The sequence below is a fragment of the Schistocerca cancellata genome, chromosome 9, assembly GCF_023864275.1.
Source record: "Schistocerca cancellata isolate TAMUIC-IGC-003103 chromosome 9, iqSchCanc2.1, whole genome shotgun sequence".
Classification (NCBI taxonomy): Eukaryota; Metazoa; Arthropoda; class Insecta; order Orthoptera; family Acrididae; genus Schistocerca; species Schistocerca cancellata.
The window spans coordinates 260,444,373-260,465,442 of record NC_064634.1 but is presented as its reverse complement, the minus strand read 5'-3'; the positions used below and the strand labels follow the sequence as shown (position 1 = coordinate 260,465,442).

Sequence of the window (21,070 nt, the reverse complement as noted above, 5' to 3'; positions counted from 1 at the left end):
AGGCTATGTTTGGTCTTCTTAAGGCCTTCAAAGATGAAATACTATGATTCCACATTCAGCTTATGAAACTAATGTTTACGCTGAAGTTCTTACCATGTAGTGTAGAGTGTCATGGGAAGCTGGGGAGTCACTAGAATTCAGATGTTCTGCAGAAGCTGACAAGGTTTTAACTGGTTTTGCCTGCTTCCTTCCAAGGGTTGCACATTTGTCCATCTGAGCCTGTTGAACATTCCTGGTCTGATCTTCACTACATGAAAATGGTTCTGCATAAATATGCTCCTCACTGTATGACTTCTGAATTGTACCATACAGCCCATGTTCACTGTCCAATTTTCTTCGGTTTGTGGCAACATCAACAAAGAATTTGCTCAGTCTTTCAGCTGGTTTCTCATAGAAGTGAGTCTGACAGTACAAGAGATTGGTGTTTGTTGCACAATTTAGAGAACTGAGACAGTTGCTTAGCACAGATGATGTGTCTGCCACAACTGGTGGCGGCTGGACGACAGCTGGTGATTGGGCGACAGACGCACGGCTACCTGAGGTCCCTCTATCCTGATCTGTACTATTGGCTGATGGCACACGTGGGGTAATTACAGCAATACCTTTCTGCTGGTGTGTTATAAGGGCATCTTCTAATTTCTTCAGCATCAGAAGGGGCTCAGTCCTAGAACGCTGTGGCTTGCTTGGGACTGGTCGAGATGCATTGTTTTCCTTCGTTGCACTAAACTGAATGACTTTCTCCTGAACTTTACTTTTTGTTGCTGGAGAATGAGCAAAAGTTCTTGGTGGCTTCTTTGGAGGAGGGCCTTGGGGAAGTGGTGATTTCAAGGCGACTCTCAAACTGTCTGTTAATTCAAGTGCACAATTATTGCTCAAGTCTGACGCATTTCTTTTGTGAACACCACCTTTAAAACATGTGTTATTAACAGTATTCTCTTCCACTTTTTTGCAGCTACTCTCGCTTGCAGTATCACCAACCTGCTTTGTAACTTCTTCACATTCATATTGGCTAAATAGAGGCTCAATAGTATTCTTAGTGTTACTGATACCCTGTAAATTACAATTTGACTGTATATCAATTGATTTTGGCTTGGGCTTTGGTGTGTATGTGTTTATCTTTTGCTGCTTTATGCTGTCATCAAGGTTGTGTCTTTTAAGCTCTGCTACAGACACAGTCCCAGTTTTTTTATCTCTCTGCTGATTTTTAACACCATGTGATGAACTCTGCGTCACTGGATCCCTACCATTAGAAGTTGGCAGTAGGACGTCTCCATTCTTTTTGTTCTCCAGTTCTGCTATTGTTTTAATGACACATTGTACAGCATTAGCCCTACTACGAAAAGTATTTCTTGGTGGGTTAAAACATGTATTTCTAGTATGAACGGATATTTCCTTTGATTTGTTTGTATTTAAGTTTTCTTTCTGCTCTGCTTCGAATATTTTAACTTTTGTATTGAATAAAGCATTGTCTACCTTACCACTGCCACCTGAGAAGTCTTTTGCTACTATATTCTTGTCACAACGAAAAGCTGGCGTTCGTCTGATGTGTGATTTCGTGGACGAATTACTCTGATCCCACTTCTCTCTATTTTTTCCACCACCTTGAGGAGACGCAACCCACTCACGCGATGCGCCGTCTTTTATGTGCAGATTTGAAATTGCTTCTTTCCCAGCAGTTTTCTGCTGTTTCTTGGCGCAGATATCAGGCCGACTAAGAGGTTTCACCGGAGGCAGAGAAATTTCAGTTCCACCTTCAAATTTTTTTCTGATATTTTCAATTCTGCCTCTAAGTTCACGAGGTGGCCTATATGCCATCATCAGATTTGAATCACTGGGATCATTACTGTCATCATTTACACACAAAGTGCTCGCAAGGGCAAAAAATGTCATTTACATTATAAAGCTAAAGTCCAAAACGCTTAAAATGCAACTTGGCTGCTACATTGTCTGTTCCCGGTGTAAACTAAATAGCATCCTTAAAGTGCTGATGGTGGGATGCACAATTTCTACTCAGCTACATCTGCTTCTACGATTATGTCTCACGATATTTAAGAGGCATATTATCTACTGCTGACGGTAACAACAGGTCTTTAACCTGCTTTTACTTTTTATGCGACGCATTGCCTAACGAACTGATTTACGACAAGCCTCAATAGTTGGCTACTGTTTTTTACTACATAAGGGCAATCGTCATATGAAAACTTACATCAATCACTATTTAATGTATTTCGAAACATTCTTGTTAGCACTGTTTACTGTCACTGCCATGACGTAATAACGACGCACACACGAAACACGTTAACGAGTTATTTTGTTTACGTTGCACGAATAAAACACACATTCATCGATGTCGTTGGATGATCAGCAACATAAACTGCTAAAATTATTGTTTGTTATTATACAGAAGAGAACACACCCTGATTTACAGTTCAGACTGCTGACAGCTGATGGCTGGAATGTAACCTCTCTAACGGTAACTATTTTTTTACAAATGTAAATAAAGTACAAAAATATGGACAAAACCTTGCTACAATAAAATAAAAATGCAATGTACATACGCAACAGACAAAGACAATCAAGAATCAATACAATGGCATTTTACAAGTGAATGAAAAAGTTGACTACCTGAAAACGGCGCTCTTTGCAGTGGGTTAAAGAACTTTGCCGGGACAACGCGCTCGATTCAACTTTATGTTCGGAGCTTTCTCACATTTGCTTATTCATTAAAAAGAACTTGCAGTAAGAGAAATCCTTAGGTACGTACAGAGTGCCTTTAAATACGCAAATAACTTGTCAACTGCCAGGGACTAATTAACGTCTCAACTAAATGGATGACAGTCGAGGGCAGCGTTCCTGTATTCGACATGTGTGCTTATTATTGTTTGTGTCTTGCTCCAGTTTGAAATCTAAAAAACAATAACAGTATGATATTTTCGCTTTATACGCTATCTATTGTGAAAATAAATGAAAAATCAGAGAGACGAGAAAATTTCTAAAACGAGTGGCAATGCTGCTGCATCACGACAATGGCAAGCGTAACGAGTTGCCATTATTGTTCCGAGGTACCAGTTTAATGCTTTAAATACTTATTTGAAGTGTATTTTAGTTCGTTATGCACCACAATCAGAACCTCTTAGGCTCAATGCACACCAGATAACAGCAGCCTGTGCTCGCAGCGAGTGCGTGGCGTCAGCAAATGTTTTTAATCCACACACACAGCGGCATGTAGCGATGATCGCGCAGCAGTAATAGGTTAGGAACCACCCAGTATGCTCTTGGAGACAGAAGAAGGCAGGCAGTGTTTGCTTATTTAATTTACGAAAACATTAAGAAACGCAACAAGAGGTTTAGACTCACCCAATGATTAGCTCACTACTGCTGAATGGAGCGCTCTTGACACTGTTTATGGGTTTAAGTGGAGATGAAATTAAGTTGTTTATTTTCGAATGAATGTACAGCCGTTTGATGAATTATAAGTAAAATAACAGTTATATCGTCAACGGTTGATCTTTTGCAGATGTCTTTGTAAATCTGTGTGGCAAGCCTTGCACATACTGAAATTAATAGAAGGTACCTGGCTGAAAAATTCCAAGGGATTTGGAAAGTGTGCTATGTGATCCGGACAATGAAATCTAACCAACTCGAGGAGGAAGTTCAGTTAACAGTAGAAGAAATGTCTTCGCTGATTTTATAGACATCGCAGGTAAAGCACCACGGCGAAATTAACTTATCTGTATCAGGTCGGTAACAATCGTAGTGAACAATGAATCAATTTATCACCGAACGTGAAAGGTTATTGAATTTATATCAATATTGAAATGTGTGCAGTTATGTATTTTGTGGCTCCAGTACAATAAAGCACAGATTACGTTGACCCAGCTGAAGCAACAGAATTTATTTAAAATGTTATTGATAACTGAAGATTTGTTCATTCAGATGAATGGGCTGTCGCCAGGGAGCAAAGCATTTGCTGCTTAGCGCTATGTCAAGTTGTAAATGGCCGCAGTCGAGCAAAACCGCCACCTCTAGAACACAAACACAGAACAGTTTACCTATGTCTCCTCTCTCCCGATTCGGTTTCGCTGCGAAACCCGCACAAAACTTTAAACACAACTTAAACAACGGGCTCTGTTCTTAATCCCATCATGATAGTCTTTGCGGCTTGTGCCCCTTATTTCAGGTATTTTTTTCATGCGTTGAGTTAACAAATACAAATTCAAACCGGCTGCATCCATATTACGCTAACGGCAGCTTTGCCGGAGTTGCGAACGCGTGTGCTCTGCCCCACTTACCTACAATGATTGCTGCTTCGAGGCGATCGGCGAGATCGCTGCGATTGAGCAGTGGCTGGCGAACACATTTATCTCGCGGCGATTTCGCAACGCCACCACTGTAGTGTGCGCGGCATTCACGGCTAAAACGCGCGAAAAATGACGCTGCGACCGCTCGTAATAGTAAATCGCTCTTGTGCATCTTGGGACATGGAATCAAGACCTGTATATAAGGCATGGGCAATATTTAACGTAACTATTATTTAACAATTTCGTGAGGTGTACGTATTAATTTTACTTTACATGCGGCACCTTATTATTTATTTAATAGGGTAGGACTGACCAACAGTAAGAAGAATTTATACCGTTCATCTTGTTTTTCGATAGCAAGGAGAACTATCCAGTTTTTATTGCAAGGCTTTTCTTCTTACTGTTATAATCTTGGTCATTTTAAACAAATCGATGCCATTAGAGTCCTGTCACCGTAAGATGTAACCTGCGAGTTCTGTCTCGCAACCTGTCACGCACAGTTAGGCTGGCTTCACACAACTCCCATCGCGAGGCGCATCTCAGCAACGAACGCATGCTTCACACAGCGCGGCAGTGCACGGCGCCTGCGACGTCTCTCAGCTTGAACAGGAATTTCTACCTGTGACGGGATGTGACTGTGTTTCTCTTGGTTAGCAAACATCGGCACTTGCAGTCTTGGAGGAACGGGGGTTATAATATATAACACGCCAGCCAATCAGTGACCTTGGCAAATAGTTGACGTGTTCAGTGTACTTGTATCAGTATTGTCATACACATACAGCAAAAATGAACGAAACCATTAATGTTTGGAACGTTTTAAATATTGTGGCATCCAAGTTACGAAGGCGTTTTCCAACGGGAGGCGGTGTAGGACAGATGACGACACTTTCGCAATGTTTTTGGTGGACCTGATTATTCAAAAACATGAATATTTATTTGACTGCTCAACTGAAGTTACACTGGATAGAATAGTGGATGAAGAAAACGAGTTTATAGACGAAATGCGAGTAATAGTGTTCAAGATTGAAAGAAATCAAATACTGTTAGTATTTAAAAAAAAATTCATAAGAATGTCTTGAACATATTTATGATATTATCATACACCTCCATGTAAAGTTGCGCCCTGTAGCTCGTTACTGAAGAAACATCAATCGATAAAAAGAGCATCGAACGTCAAAGTAACATCTGATTATGTGGAGAAAAAAAGACGTAGTCAACATCCACTTAACAGAAACAAGGCAGTCGAAGAACTCGAAGAAAAAAAATACATTCCATCCCAATTTTGACAGAGCAAGGGATGGAGGAAACTGTGTTCATTACTGGTACCTGAAATTTTGGGCAATGTACAAACAAAGAGAAATTGGGCATACGAAGTTTAAATGTTCCATAGCTTACATAGCACTTCTCAAGAAAGACTGCAGAATGTGCCGTAGACACATCGTTGGTCCCATGACAGCCAGAGATGTACAGGAAGACCAAGAATTCGCGTCTGGGTCCGTTTCTGTCGAAGACATAAACCAATTTCAGATACAGCCACACTGCATTTGGAAAAATGACCAAAGTGGATTTAATTCTGAACTAACTTCTGGTGCGACACTCTAAAAAAGCAAAAAATCAACAGTTGCCTTCGTTCAGTCTGCACAGCACACAGTACAACTCGCAGTTATACAATAGATGTTGGACTTTCAATGAATGGACACCTAACAAAAAACTGTACATTTGCATCCAGGAAAAATACTTTTGACCCAAAAGTTAAAAAGGTTATTGAAGACTATCTTCCACCATGCATATATTTAAAGGCTAACACTAGTGGGTCAATGTCAAAAGACCATTTTTAAATCCTTTTATGTGAACGTGTTAATGCCAATGTCGGGGTAAATATGTAGAGGTGTTTACCACTTTGTGATTCTTCGAGTACTCACAAGGACACCACAGTAGTAAATGATTCATTTGCGTGTAAAGACACTGAATCCATGATCATTCCGCCAAAAACAATAAAATACATACAGCCTTTGGATGTGTATTTCTTCCGATAATATAAAGCATATACGAGAAGGATAACCGACTTTATAAGGAATCTCTGCAGCGACTTCAACAGTAAATTAGGAAATAGAATTATGATGAAAATGCATTATATTATTCATAACCAGCTGTCTGCTCCAGTGTACCAGCCAATACGCCTGGCAAGCGATTGGATACAATATTCCTGCACATGTTGCTGAATGTAAGAATGATTCAAGTGGCAACTGATTTTGCAGCTCGAGAATGTGATTCTGAGGAATGTCTAGAAATTGCTTTCGCCAAATGTGCCTACTGCGATTCTGCATATTGTTTCATGCATTTTGTTGAGGAACTGCATGTACATTTTTAAAGTCTGAGAGCAGGCAAACTAAGAGTAACGCAAGTGAATGCTTTCACCATCTTAATGACAATTATGAATAAAGCTTCTAAATACAACTGGAACACCGAATTCCTGTCCGAGCCAGGTCCTCCCCCTGTGAGAACAGGCACAGCTGTACAGTATGTGATCAAAAGTATCCGGACACCTGGCTGAAAATGACTTACAAGCTCGTGGTACCCTCCATCGGTAATGGTGGAATTCAATATGGTCCACCCTTAGCCTTGATGACAGCTTCCACTCTCGCAGGCATATGTTCAAACAGGTGCTGGAAGGTTTCTTGGGGAATGTGCATGGGGGCTTAATTAAATATTTAAATATTATGCAAATAATTTTTACTGTCTGTCCGGTTACGCAGTCTTGTAACCGGTTGGCCCTGACCATTAATAGTACGCAATCTGACTGCATAGAATAACAACAAGGAATGAAACAAAACTTCCGTTAACACAATTAATTAATTAAGTCCCCAGCAACTATAAAAGCTACGAAACAACAAAACACAAGTGTAGCTGTTCTGTGTGTTGAAGTGTGATTCAACGTACTCATCTGGCACGGTTCTTCCTCAATAAGACAAGATATTTCAAATATCATTTACACTGAATTAATTAAATATAACTGAAATACTGTAATTGCACATAGAAGCCAGAAATACAGTCTAATACAAGAACACGAGCCAGATGCTTTGTTGACTGAACCTGTGACCAAGAGGCATTATTGTTTAAGACATTGAAATAATAATAAAAAGGAATTTTTTACCTTCATATATATTGACGAAAAGCACATTACAGCATCCATAATCCAACAACATCTGGTGTCTAGCCCATCAAAACAATATGATAACATCTGAACAAACACTTTCAATGGGAACTTCTCAACAACGACAAGCTACTGCAACATCTCCACAAGCACTCTCTACCACTGCTTCTCGACAAGAAGTCTCCACTACGACTTCACGACAAGAACTGCTATCACCGCTTCTCGACAAGAACTCTCCACTATGACTTCACGACAAGCACTGCCTACCACCGCTTCTGAACAACGCGGCTGAATAATACTCTTTGGCGCAATCTCTGGCGCTGTGACTCAGTGTAGCCACCGTTCATATGCCCCTCCTCCACGGGCTAGAATTTGATGGTATTTTTGCCAGCATTGGTGGTGAAAATACCACCAAATTCGTCCAAAAGATACAAACAAAAATTAAAAAGTAATATTAATAAGTAAATATCACATAACTAAATAAATTTGGGCTTTGCACTGACCGTTCAATAACCTAATATATAAAATACAGCAAGGAATACAAATGCTTGCATACATGTGATTTTACATAATAGTTTACAAAAGTATTATTCAATCAATGGCACCAGAAATGACGAACAGGTGCAGGTAAGAATCTCATAATATTTCATAAACAGTAAACACACAAAAAATCTGTTTTTTACAAATATTCACATAAAACCCTTTCAATAGTTCAATAAACAAGTAGAACTCCTCAGAGTAGTTGACAGTTCCAACAGTAGCACCCAGCAATGATCAACAGGTGCAAATAGCAGTCTCATAACATTTCATCAGCAGTATTTAAACAGCTTCAACAGTGGCACCCAGGAATGTTGAATAGATGCAGACACCAACAAGTGACATCATTTCATTAGAAGCAGTTCCATCAGTGGCACCCAGCATTGTTGAACAGGTGCAGACACCAACAAGTGACATCATTTCAGTAGAATCAGTTCATCAGTGACACCCAGTAATGTTGAGCAGGTGCAGACACCAACAAGTGACATTATCTCAGTAGAAGCAGTCCATCAATGGCACCCAGTAATGTTGAACAGGTGCAGACACCAACAAGTGATATTATTTCAATAGATGCAGTCCATCAGTGGCACCCAGTAATGTTGAACAGGTGCAGCCACCAACAAGTGACATCACTTCAATAGATGCAGTCCATCAGTGGCACCCAGTAATGTTGAACAGGTGCAGACACCAACAAGTCACATTATTTCAGTAGAAGCAGTTCCATCAGTGGCACCCAGTAATGTTGAGCAGGTGCAGACACCAACAACTGACTTTATTTCAGTAGAAGCAGTCCATCAGTGGCACCCAGTAATGTTGAACAGGTGCAGACACCAACAAGTGACATCATTTCAGTAGAAGCAGTCCATCATTGGCACCCAGTAATGTTGAGCGGGTGCAAGTACGAACAACAGTTTGAATGCACACACAATTGCTTTTACAAAATCATTATCAATGCTCTTACACTAAACATGCAAATTATAACAAACACACAAATGATACCAGAGAATTGTCATATTAACTATTACAAATACACAAATATCAGTAAACCTATAATATTTATGGGTGTCAGTGCAAGCCACAACAAACAAACAAAATAATATTTAGGAGATACGTCGGTACCAATTATTTGGGATTAGGCAAGGAAAACACACAAAACACACTCACTCATCTTTCATCCACATTAAGAACTACTGTGTAATTGAATAGTGTTAACTGTGTAAATGCAATTCTGTCCAAAATTTTATGTTCAACTTGTGTATCAAGTAATAGTGGCAGCAATGTATAACAGTCAATAACAGTTAGTCAACGTCATAGTCATCATGTCAAGACCAATGTTTGCCAAGCCAAATCAAAATGTACAGTTGCTGAACAACTGTCAGTGTGCCAAGATATGCAATTACTTCCTCTCTCCAAAAAAAAGTATATACTGCTTATTGATTTAACAAAGTGTGTGTGTAGACAATCTTCTTTCCACTTAAGTGTTCTAGTCTGCCATCTTCATCCTCCTTGTTCCATATAGACCAACAAAAAAAAATATGCTCCTCACTTACTTTACCTCTCATCCACCAAAACTCCAATAATCATTATCATCACATAATCTTAATACTTCAATGTCCGCCCCAGTAGCTGAGTGGTCAGCGTGTCGGATTGCCGTCCTCCGGGCCCGGGTTCGATTCCCGGCTGGGTCGGAGATTTTCTCCGCTCAGGGACTGGGTGTTGTGTTGTGTTCATCATCATTTCATCCCCATCCGGCGTGTAGGTCGCCCAATGTGGCGCCGAATGTAATAAGACCTGCGCCAAGGCGGCCGGACCTGCCCCGCGAGGGGCCTCCCGGCCAATGACGCCAAACGCTCATCATCATCATCAATACTTCAATAATACCTCTTATGTCGATACATGTAAACCTTATCATCAATATCATTTACCTTACCTCTTGCCCACCAAAACTCCAATAATCATCAACTTCACACAATCTCAGTACCTCAATAACACCTCTTCAATACGTCGATACATATAAACCTTATTACCAATATCATTTCACTTCCATAACAACTCTTTCCTCTAGTCAGTCTCCTCGAACAAGTACAGACAAAATCCTAGTGCAAACTTCAATTTATCATCCCATGCAATCTGAAGACACAATGTCCACACACAACCTCTGTGTAGTCCACCCGAGCCAAATCTTCTACTCATTATGAATTATAAAATACATTTGGTTACCTTGTCCATCATTAAATAAAAGAAATGCATACATGACCTCTAACAGCCTTCAGTTTGAATAACTTTCAGTAAGTAGGTGCGAGTACGTAGTATGAAAGATCATATAAGACTTTGAATGAATAAATCGTAATATTTCACAGTGAGTACACCACTTCAAGAATCATGGCAAAACAGAAGCAAACATGAAGTATTCCTTGCGTCAAGTGTCACTAATTCAATTGCTCACGAAGAATGCAGTGTAATAACTGTCAATGGTCTAAACCTAGTGTTGGTATGTCATGTCGTTAGCTTCCTTCCTATTAGCATAAATTTATACGGGTTCCATAAAACCTCCAGCTCATGTGACTTCAATGAAGTTTCTTGTACAAACGTCGTTCGTAGAATTATAGCAGTTCATTTTCTTATCTTAAATTTTAAGGCACTGAGCGTAAGCAAAACATGCAATAGCAAGCAAATATACCAGTAGAGAACACAATGTCAACAAGTGGATGCAGCACAATCCCTACAAGGAGGCTCTGCCAAGCGAACAACCTATAATTAATACCATAGTGTGACCTAAACTCAATGTTCGTACACAGTATATCAGCATTTCTATATACCAAATAAAGAGTAGTTATGACAACAAAACAGAAATGTATAAATGTGCAATCCACACGCAAAGCAGCAAGTATATATCTTACATAATAAACAGGTCATTAGCATCATATCAGCATAAGCAAATAAATTTTCATATGTAATCTTAATAAGTAAACATGAAGGTGCAAGCAGATAAATCACAAAGTATAACTTACATAAATAACCATGTCAGCACAACTAATCAGGTGACAATTATAATTTAAATAAATAAGCACAGCAGGGACATAATAAAAAAAATGTGACATCAGTGAAAAAGCATAGCAGCCAAGCGATGCATGATATACATAATTAACAACCCTGTTCATTAATCAATCATTGTCAAAATCAGTTAACACAAAGTATAAATCACGTAATCGCGAGCAGCAAATTACATCTAATGTACGTTCCTAAGTGGAAATATGTTACCGGAAAAATAAACTCAATTAATAGTTACCTTTTTAGTTTATTACTTTCTTCTTCGAAATTACTTTCTTCCTGAAAATTTTCTCGATAGCAAGTCCTCTTAACGTCGGACACACACAGAATTTACCTGAAGGTCTTAAATACAGGGTGATTCAAAAAGAATACCACAACTTTAAAAATGTGTATTTAATGAAAGAAACATAATATAACCTTCTGTTATACATCATTACAAAGAGTATTTAAAAAGGTTTTTTTTCACTCAAAAACAAGTTCAGAGATGTTCAATATGGCCCCCTCCAGACACTCGAGCAATATCAACCCGATACTCCAACTCGTTCCACACTCTCTGTAGCATATCAGGCGTAACAGTTTGGATAACTGCTGTTATTTCTCGTTTCAAATCATCAATGGTGGCTGGGAGAGGTGGCTGAAACACCATATCCTTAACATACCCCCATAAGAAAAAATCGCAGGGGGTAAGATCAGGGCTTCTTGGAGGCCAGTGATGAAGTGCTCTGTCACGGGCTGCCTGGCGGCCGATCCATCGCCTCGGGTAGTTGACGTTCAGGTTTCATAACTAACCTTTTTCGTAGGACTCTCCATATAGTTGATTGTGGAATTTGCAGCTCTCTGCTAGCTCTGCAAGTCGATTTTCCTGGGCTGCAAACAAATGCTTGCTGGATGCGTGCTACATTTTTATCACTCGTTCTCGGCCGTCCAGAACTTTTCCTTTTGCACAAACACCCATTCTCTGTAAACTGTTTATACCAACGTTTAATACACCACCTATCAGAAGGTTTAACACCATACTTCGTTCGAAATGCACGCTGAACAACTGTCGTCGATTCACTTCTGCCGTACTCAATAACACAAAAAGCTTTCTGTTGAGCGGTCGCCATCTTAGCATCAACTGACACTGACGCCTAGTGAACAGCATCTCAAGCGAACAAATGTACAACTAAACGAAACTTTATAGCTCTCTTAATTCGCCGACAGATTGTGCTTAGCTCTGCCTTTTGTCGTTGCAGAGTTTTAAATTCCTAAAGTTGTGGTATTCTTTTTGAATCACCCTGTATTTTATACAACCGTATCCTGAAAAATACTGAACGTTAATAACATAATTTATCAAGTCACTATAGCTTTATACTGAATTTAATCAGAGAAATTAGACTGTGTATGTGTTTACGGTTGTCAGTGCATCGATCAGCTGTAGGTACGCGTGACTTAGGAAGTAATAGTTTGCGGTCAACGACTGCCTTGTGCGGCGCGCAGACTTGACTGTTGCTTTGAGTATGTGCCGCCGCCGGAACACGGCTCGGTATCCTTGTACTCTCCGTGTGTTTACGTATAACTGTTAGCTTCTCTAAAGTATGTCATTCCACAAAAATTTTAACGTTTGATATATGATGTATTCCCTTAGAGCGCCGAGATTTAAGAGTTTCTACTTCGACAGTGTTATCATGAATAATTTTGGGAATCCTATAAGGACCGTTATAAAGCAGAAAAAATTTGCGACACAAGCCTTTTCCTTCGTGAGACAAACGATGAGACTTAATTAACACCTTTTGACCAACTGACAAGGTTTTCAAACGACCAGTACATTTAGCTGATTTCTCTCTTCTAGCAGCCGCAGATGCAATATTTTGTAGAGCCAGGTTGACAACTTCAGAATGCCGCAGTTTCCGTGTAGGCGGAAAAGGAACGATTTCAGAAATGCGATTTGTCGGTGCTTTATTTTTTAATATCAGTATAGGCGATAAAGAAGTTGAATCATTAGGGAGTTCATTCAGAATGTTTTGAAAACTATGAAGATACTGATCCCATGTTCTGTGATTCTGATGACAATAAAGTCGACGCAATTTATTGATTTCCTTCATCCATCTCTCTGAAGCATTAGATTGAGGGTGAAAAAGTGAAATAAAACTGGTTTAATCTTACGATGCCGTAGAGTACGAAGCCAAATTTTAGAGCGAAGCTGTGCTCCATTATGTGATATAACTTTATCAACATGACCCACTTCTTTAAGAAAATGTTTTATGAAAGCATTAGATACTGAACAAGCTGTTGCTTTGCGTAAAGGTGTAAAACACACATATTTTGATGTCAATTCCACTGCTACCAAAATCTACGCAAAACCATTAGTAGAACGAACCACTGGACCGAACAAATCGACTGCAGTCATGTCCTTTAATTTCGCTGGAATGATAGGAAACAACGGTGCTCTGTGAGAAATAGTTGGCGGCTTAGCCTTTTGACATAATTTGCATTTGGCAAGAACAGATCGAATACGTCTTTCCATATTACTGAAGTAGCAGTTTTCTCGTAATTTATGAAAGCATTTTCTGGGACCAAAGTGTGCATAACTGAAATGTGTGTACCAAATCAATTTATTAAACCACTCATCAGGAATACAAACTAACCAAACAGAGTTGTCGACCGATTTTCGTTTAAAAAGAATATCATTGCGAACTAAATAATACTGTCTAATCGCTACGCTTTCCTTTCTCCTCCACTTCTCCTTAATGTCCTTCCAGATTGGATCTTTATTTTGCTCCTTAGCGATGTCCTGGAGCGAAGACGAAATAAAATTCTCAAACACAACACCTTGAATATACATTAAACAATAATTTTTTTCTTTGCAGTCCTCTTCAGCACTTTGTTTCAAACCCATAGGTGCACGTGATAAAGCATCAGCAATAATATTCGAAGAACCCTGTATGTAAACAATACTAAAGTCAAAGTCCTGTAGATACAGCGCCCATCGTGACAATCTTCCATGTGTTAATTTTGTTGACATAAGAAATTCCAGAGCTCGATGTTCGGTGTAAACCTTAGTATGTCTGCCATACAAAAATATGCGAAATTTTGTGAAAGCCCATACAACAGCCAAAGCTTCAAGTTCCGTAATCGAATAATTCTTTTCTGATATAGAGAGAACACGACTTCCAAATGCAATAGTTTTCTGTACTACAACGCCGTTTTCTTCTATCTCTTGAAATAAGTGTGCACCTAGGCCTTTGTATGATGAGTCCGTCGCCAAACAAAAATCTTCAGATAAATCCGGATGTGAAAGAAGTGGAGCAGCAACATCATGAACTTGTTCAAATTCTGATTGAGCTTCCTCATCCCAACACCAATTAGATTTCTTTCCAGATAGTTCACATAAACGAGGTGTGGTCAAATCGTCCAATTTAACAAAGCGTCTAAGAAAATTACAGACACCAAGGAAACTACGAACATCACGTTTTGTGGTAGGAACAGCATAATTACGAATAGCGTCTAGTTTCTCTGGATCAGGAAGAATACCTTCTGTCGAAATAATATGACCAAGAAATTTCACTTGAGAACGACCAAATTCAGATTTTTTCAAGTTGACTGTAATGCCAACTCTTGCAAAAATACTTAATAATGAATCCAAAATTTTGTTATGCTCACTCCAAGAACGTTTAGCAATAAAAATATCGTCAACATATGAAGTAATATTGTCACGAAGATAAACAGGTAAAATTTCGTTTAAACTACAAATGAATGCTGCTGAAAATACAGTAAGTCCAAAGGGTAATTTCCGAAACTGATAACAGTTACCAAAGGCTAAAACGGCAGTGTATTTTCTACAATCAGGGTGGAGTTCTATTTGCCAAAAACTTGTGCGCATATCAATCGTGGATAAGACTTTAATTCCATGGAAATGATGAAGAAGTTCATCTAAATTTTGTGGACGGTCAGTTTCAGGAATGATGATATTATTTATCTGCCTGGAATCCAGAACCAAACGAATTGACCCATCCTTTTTAAGAACGACGTGTAATGGGCTGGTATAAGGACTGACTGCTGGCTCAATAATGCCTTGATCTAACATGAATTGATGTTCACTCTTAACCTTGTCTCTGTAAGCCAAAGGAATAGCGTACGTTTTCCCCCGAAATGGTGTGTGTTCTTTTACTTTAAATAAACATTGTAGGCCTTGTATAGTTCCTGTGTGTTGACTAAATACTGTAGCATGTGAAGTCAAAATTTGGTGCAGTTCTTCTCTTGCAACGTCATCTGGCACTACAGCTTTCTTAACCTTTTCATTAATTAATTCTTCGCTATTAATTATATCATCCATCCCGTCTCTGTATCTATTGTCATTGTCATGAATGAACACATTGTCGTCATAATGCTCTAAATACTGTAGCATGTGAAGTCAAAATTTGGTGCAGTTCTTCTCTTGCAACGTCATCTGGCACTACAGCTTTCTTAACCTTTTCATTAATTAATTCTTCGCTATTAATTATATCATCCATCCCGTCTCTGTATCTATTGTCATTGTCATGAATGAACACATTGTCGTCATAATGCTCAGCGAAAACATCAGAAGTAACAAACCTTAAACATTTTGTGTCTGATACAGATTTTGTTAAACACTCGAAAAATTTCAAACTTTTCGGCATTCCGGCAACAGTCAAATTCACACTTCCTTCTTTAAAGTTTAAAATTGCCTTGTGTGCGTTAAGAAACTCCATACCTAATATAATTTGTGTACTGAGTAATGGAACAATAATAAAATTAGCAGAAAATTAGTATCCTTGACAAATGAAATTTAAATTGGTCTGTTGTTTGACTTCCACACTTTTTTCCAGAAATAGCCCTTCGAATTGTAGTTTTAGAAACAGGTAACACAGGACAGGCAATAGTTCCTACACATATACGAAAAACTGATTCACTAATGACATTCAATGGGCTCCCAGAATCTAAAACTGCAGTAAACTTTTTCTCACCCACACATACTTCAATAACAGGATGTAAAAATGCGTCTACATTATTTTCCTTTTCGTCTAGCAAAATGTCTCTCATGTCTTCCAGGCGTACGTAGTGTAAAGTAGTAGTGTTATTACTTTCTGAACCGTCTATATTGCTGCCAGAAGCCGAAGCTACAAGTCATTGTCGATTGTTCGCGTCACGTCTTTGATTATTTCCGTCATTTCGCGGATCAATTTCTACGATTTGCACTTGTCTCTCTGAATTTCTGTCACGCGGAGGATGCCAATTAGGTCCCTCCTGTCTGTTACATGAAAATTCTTGGTTGTGTCTGTTATTAAAATTTCTGTTTTCCTGACTATCTGCACGACTATTTCTTGTGTAATTTCGACTGTCACTTCTGAAATTATTGTTATATCTACTACCCTGGTTATTTCTGTAGTAAGAATTCCTATTATTGTATGAATAATTTCTGTCTTGATGATACCGATTACCGTTTCCGTATGATTGATCATTCCGGTAGGAGTTTCCGTTATTATAACTGTCTGTGTAATTTCTGTTAGACCGTCTGTTATAGTCATAAGGCTGGTATCTATTGTCCTGTCTGTTTCGTTTGTCATTCTCAAAATTACCCATATAACGTCCGTTCCGATCATTATCCCTTTTCTCTGAAAATCTATTGTAATTACTGTTACTGAAAAAATTACAAGAAGTTCCGTCGTAGTTGTCATACTCAAGTTCTTGTAGCAACGTCTTAAAAGTCTCAATGTCGTCTTTACATCTTCCGGCTAAAGCAATTTGTCTTATGGATTGTGGCAGCTTAGTTAAACAAATGCGAATTAATTCAGTCGGGCTATAAGGGTTGGACAGAAATTGATTCTTTCGAATCATGTCTTCAAAGTATTCTGCCAGCGTGCGGAACTCAGACTGTTTAAAATTACGCTGCATAATAAGACTATGTTTGACTCTGTCTTGCGTGTTTTCGGACCAATATGCCGATAGAAATGCATGATAAAAATCATTTAGATAATTACACTCTCTAATAAGTGCACGCATGCGCGTCGCCGGTTCGTTTTCTAAATATCCACACATAAATTCCAGTTTGTGACTTAGTGGCCAATTTGGTGGAAGTGTGTACATAAATTGATCTAACCATAAACATGGATGTATGTCGTTCTTAGAATTGCGAAAGATCTTAAATTTCCGAACAGTTAAGAAATGTTTATAGTCAAAGTTTTCTCCTCGTGGCGACAAAGACCTACCGCGTCTGTCCCAGTCCCAATGTCGATTATTGTCAAGTTCGAGCGCCTGGCGCTCTCTTGTTGCATCCCGTAAATGAAATAAATTATTGTCTTCAAAGCCCTCTGCTATCTGTGATTCTAAATTTCTTCTGCTGTCTTTTCCTACGATTTCGCCTTCAATTTGTTTGACTTGCTTTTGTAATGCCTCAAATTCCCTTTTAACACGTTCATTAAATTTTCCCTGATTTTCAACATGTTTATTTATGCTCTGGTACTCTTCGGTTTCTGAAAATGGCAATGGAGCTGTATCATCTGAATCTCTGTCCCCATTTAAACTAAGATTTGTCAATTTATCTGAAATCTCCTCCACTCTTTCCGATAAGTCACCTATTTGTTCTTTCTGTTTATTTACGTCTTCCGTAAGTGTCGCGACTCGGGTTTCAGTATTAACACATTTAGTAGTTAACTGTTCGTACTGTTGTGTTAGGTTATTTATTCTGTCATTTGGTACGGATTCCTCGATTCTCTCAAATATTTCTTCCTTATCGTGTGCACGTTGTAAATTTAACTCTGAAATTTTTTGTACTATCGCGCGATCTCTTTCTTCCTGTTCTCTATCCTGTTCCTTTTGTCTGATTTCTATTGAAATTAATCTATTATTGTGAGCATTCAAAATCGGTTGTACTTCTTCTCTAATTTCTTTCTTTAATTCATCTTTCATGTTTTCGAAACATGTCCCTATTCGTGAGTCTAACCGTGTTTCAATTGTTTCCATCTCCTTTTTAATTATTCCTATATCTGTTTTTAATTCAGATCGTAACTGTGATCCCACTGTTTTTAATTCAGATTCTAACTGTGTTCCCAGTGAGTCTAACCGTGTTTCCATTGTTCCCATCTCCGTTTTAATTGTTCCTATATCTGTTTTTAATTCAGATCGTAACCGTGATCCCATTGTTCCCATATCAATTTTAATTGTTCCTATCTCTGTTTTAATTGTTCCTATTTGTGATCCCAGTGAGTCTAACCGTGTTTCCATTATTCCCCTATCTGTTTTTAATTCAGATCGTAAATTTAATATTGCACTCATCAACTGCTCCATATCTTCTGTCATTAATCTCGTATTCTGAAAATTTTTTGATTGTGAAAAATTTTGAACTGGTTCTGGACTACTTTCCCGACTTATTAAATTGTTTTCTACTTCATTATTCATCATACTGTCCTCCTGTGTTGGCGTGTTCGCCATGTTAACAATTTCGTCATTCTCACTATCCATCATTTTAGCCTTTTTCATCGATCACGTAATCATTTACAAAACATACAAAACTCGTCACTATACGAAAATTACACAGAATGACACTTTATCTCCAACAATACCATTCACACGAAATACTTCCCGACAAACACGCCTAACGAACAATAGAAATCTTCATATTTGCACAAATTGTCAAATCCATATACGAGTCATCAAAAATTAAATTCTGCAAAATACCATTAGAAGAAAGACAAGACAACTACAAATGTTCATTACCAAATCTACACATGCAATATAGATTACAATTACTAAACTACAAATTACTTCAACAATACTACTGTCTGCTATTTTTACTATCAGAAGATTTCCAAGGGACGATCCGAAGCAGCGGTCGCCATGTGCATGGGGGCTTAATTAAATTTTTTTTTTTGAGTATGCAAATAATTTTGCTGTCTCTTCAGCTACGCAGCCTCGTAACCGGTTGGCCCTGACCAGTAGTAGTACGCAATCTGACTGCATAGAATAACAACAAGGAATGAAACAAAACTTCCGTTAACACAATTAATTAATTAAGTCCCCAGCAACTATAAAAGCTACGAAACAACAAAACACAAGTGTAGCTGTTCTGTGTGTTGAAGTGTGATTCAACGTACTCATCTGGCACGGTTCTTCCTCAATAAGACAAGATATTTTAAATACCATTTACACTGAATTAATTAAATAAAACTGAAATACTGTAATTGCACATAGAAGCCAGAAATACAGTTTAATATAAGAACACGAGCCAGATGCTTTGTTGACTGAACCTGTGACCAAGAGGCATTATTGTTTAAGACATTGAAATAATAAAAAAAGGAAGTTTTTACCTTCATATATATTGACGAAAAACACATTACCGCATCCGTAATCCAACAACATCTGGTGTCTAGCCCATTAAAACAATATGACAACATCTGAACAAACACTTTCCATGGGAACTTCTCAACAACGACATGCTACTGCAACATCTCCACAAGCACTCTCTACCACCGCTTCTCGACAAGAAATCTCCACTACGACTTCACGACAAGAACTGCTATCACCGCTTCTCGACAAGAACTCTCCACTACGACTTCACGACAAGCACTGCCTACCACCGCTTCTGAACAACTACTGCCTGTGGAGGCGGCTGAATAATACTCTTTGGCGCAATCTCTGGCGCTGTGACTCAGTGTAGCCACCTTTCAAATGGCAGCCCATTCTTCATGGAGTGCCGCACTGAGGAAAGGTATCGATGTCGGTCGGTGAGACTTGACACGAAGTCGGCGTTCCAAAGCATCCGAAAGGTGTTCTATAGGATTCAGGCCAGGCAATTACAGGGATGTTATGGTCGCGTAACCACTCCGCCACAGACCGTGAATTATGAACAGTTACTCGATCGTGTTGAAAGACGCAATCCCCATCCCTGAATTGCTCTTCAACATTGGGAAGCAAGAAGTTGCTTAAAACATTAATGTAGGCCTGTGCTGTGATAATTGCCACGCAAAACAACTAGGTGTGCAAGCCCCCTCCATGAAAAACACGACCACACCATAACACCACCGCTTCCAAATTTTACTGTTGGCACTATACACGCTGGCAGATGACATTCACTGGCCATCGCCATAACCACACTCTGCCATCGGATCGCCACATTGTGTACCGTGATTCGTCACTCCACACAACGTTTTTCCACTGTTCAATCGTCCAATGTTTACGCTCCTTACAGCAAGAGAGGTGTCGTTTGGCATTTACCGGCGTGATGTGTGGCTTATGAGCAGCCGTTGTTGTGCTGTCCCTTGACGTTTCCACTTCACTATCACATCGGAAACAGTGGATCTAGGGATGTTTAGGAGTGTGGAAATCTCGCGTAGAGACGTATGACACAAGTGACACCCAGTCACTTGGCCACGTTCGAAGTCCATGAATTCCGCGGAGTGCCCCATTCTGCTCTCTCACGATGTCTAAAGACTACTGAGGTCGCTGGTGTGGAGTATCCGGCAGTAGGTGGCAGCACAATGTGCCTAATATGAAAAACATATATTTTTGGGGGTAGTGCCAGGTTTTTATGAGAAAGTTATATAATCTATAATTTTCACTCATCAATCTAAGCTTCTTCTTCCTCCCCGTCAAATTTGTAAATCTCATTAGTCATCAAGCGTAGAAATTTCGTGCTAACAGCAAAATCATAACAGGTCACAATTACAGTATTCATTTTGGAATGGAAAAGCCCAGTTATCGTTATAGTGCTCGGTTGTTTCTTATTTTAGTTTTAATTCTGTTAATTGCAGAAATTACTCTTTCCACACTAGCTGACGAACGAGGTAAGCACAACAGTGATATCATCACGGCTGGTAACTTGGGGAACAACTCACTGTTTCAGCTTACGGACAGCATCTGGATCTGTACTCTTCGTTCCTACTTCTGTATTTCTCAATAGCCTCAGGCCAGGGGCGATTCTAGAAGTCGGTGAAAGGGGGGGGGGGGGAGGCGCTAATGGTGGCAGAAGGGTTCGGGGGATTGAAATATCTCTTAACAAAAGGAGAGTTGGAGTCCTCGACGAACAAAT

At 39.1% G+C, this 21,070-nt stretch overlaps 1 protein-coding gene across 3 annotated transcripts in view; it reads right to left on the bottom strand.

Moving 5' to 3' along the window:
* The window catches only part of LOC126100336 (uncharacterized), a 152,349-nt gene extending 149,867 nt beyond the window's left edge, over positions 1 to 2,482 (bottom strand). For all 3 annotated transcript variants that reach the window (XM_049910947.1, XM_049910948.1, XM_049910949.1), the window contains exon 1: positions 94 to 2,482. In XM_049910947.1, coding sequence (XP_049766904.1) covers positions 94 to 1,890 — 1,797 coding nt within the window. In that variant the 5' untranslated portion in view covers positions 1,891 to 2,482. The remainder of the gene's footprint in view (positions 1 to 93) is intronic.
* Positions 2,483 to 21,070: the final 18,588 nt, after the last annotated feature.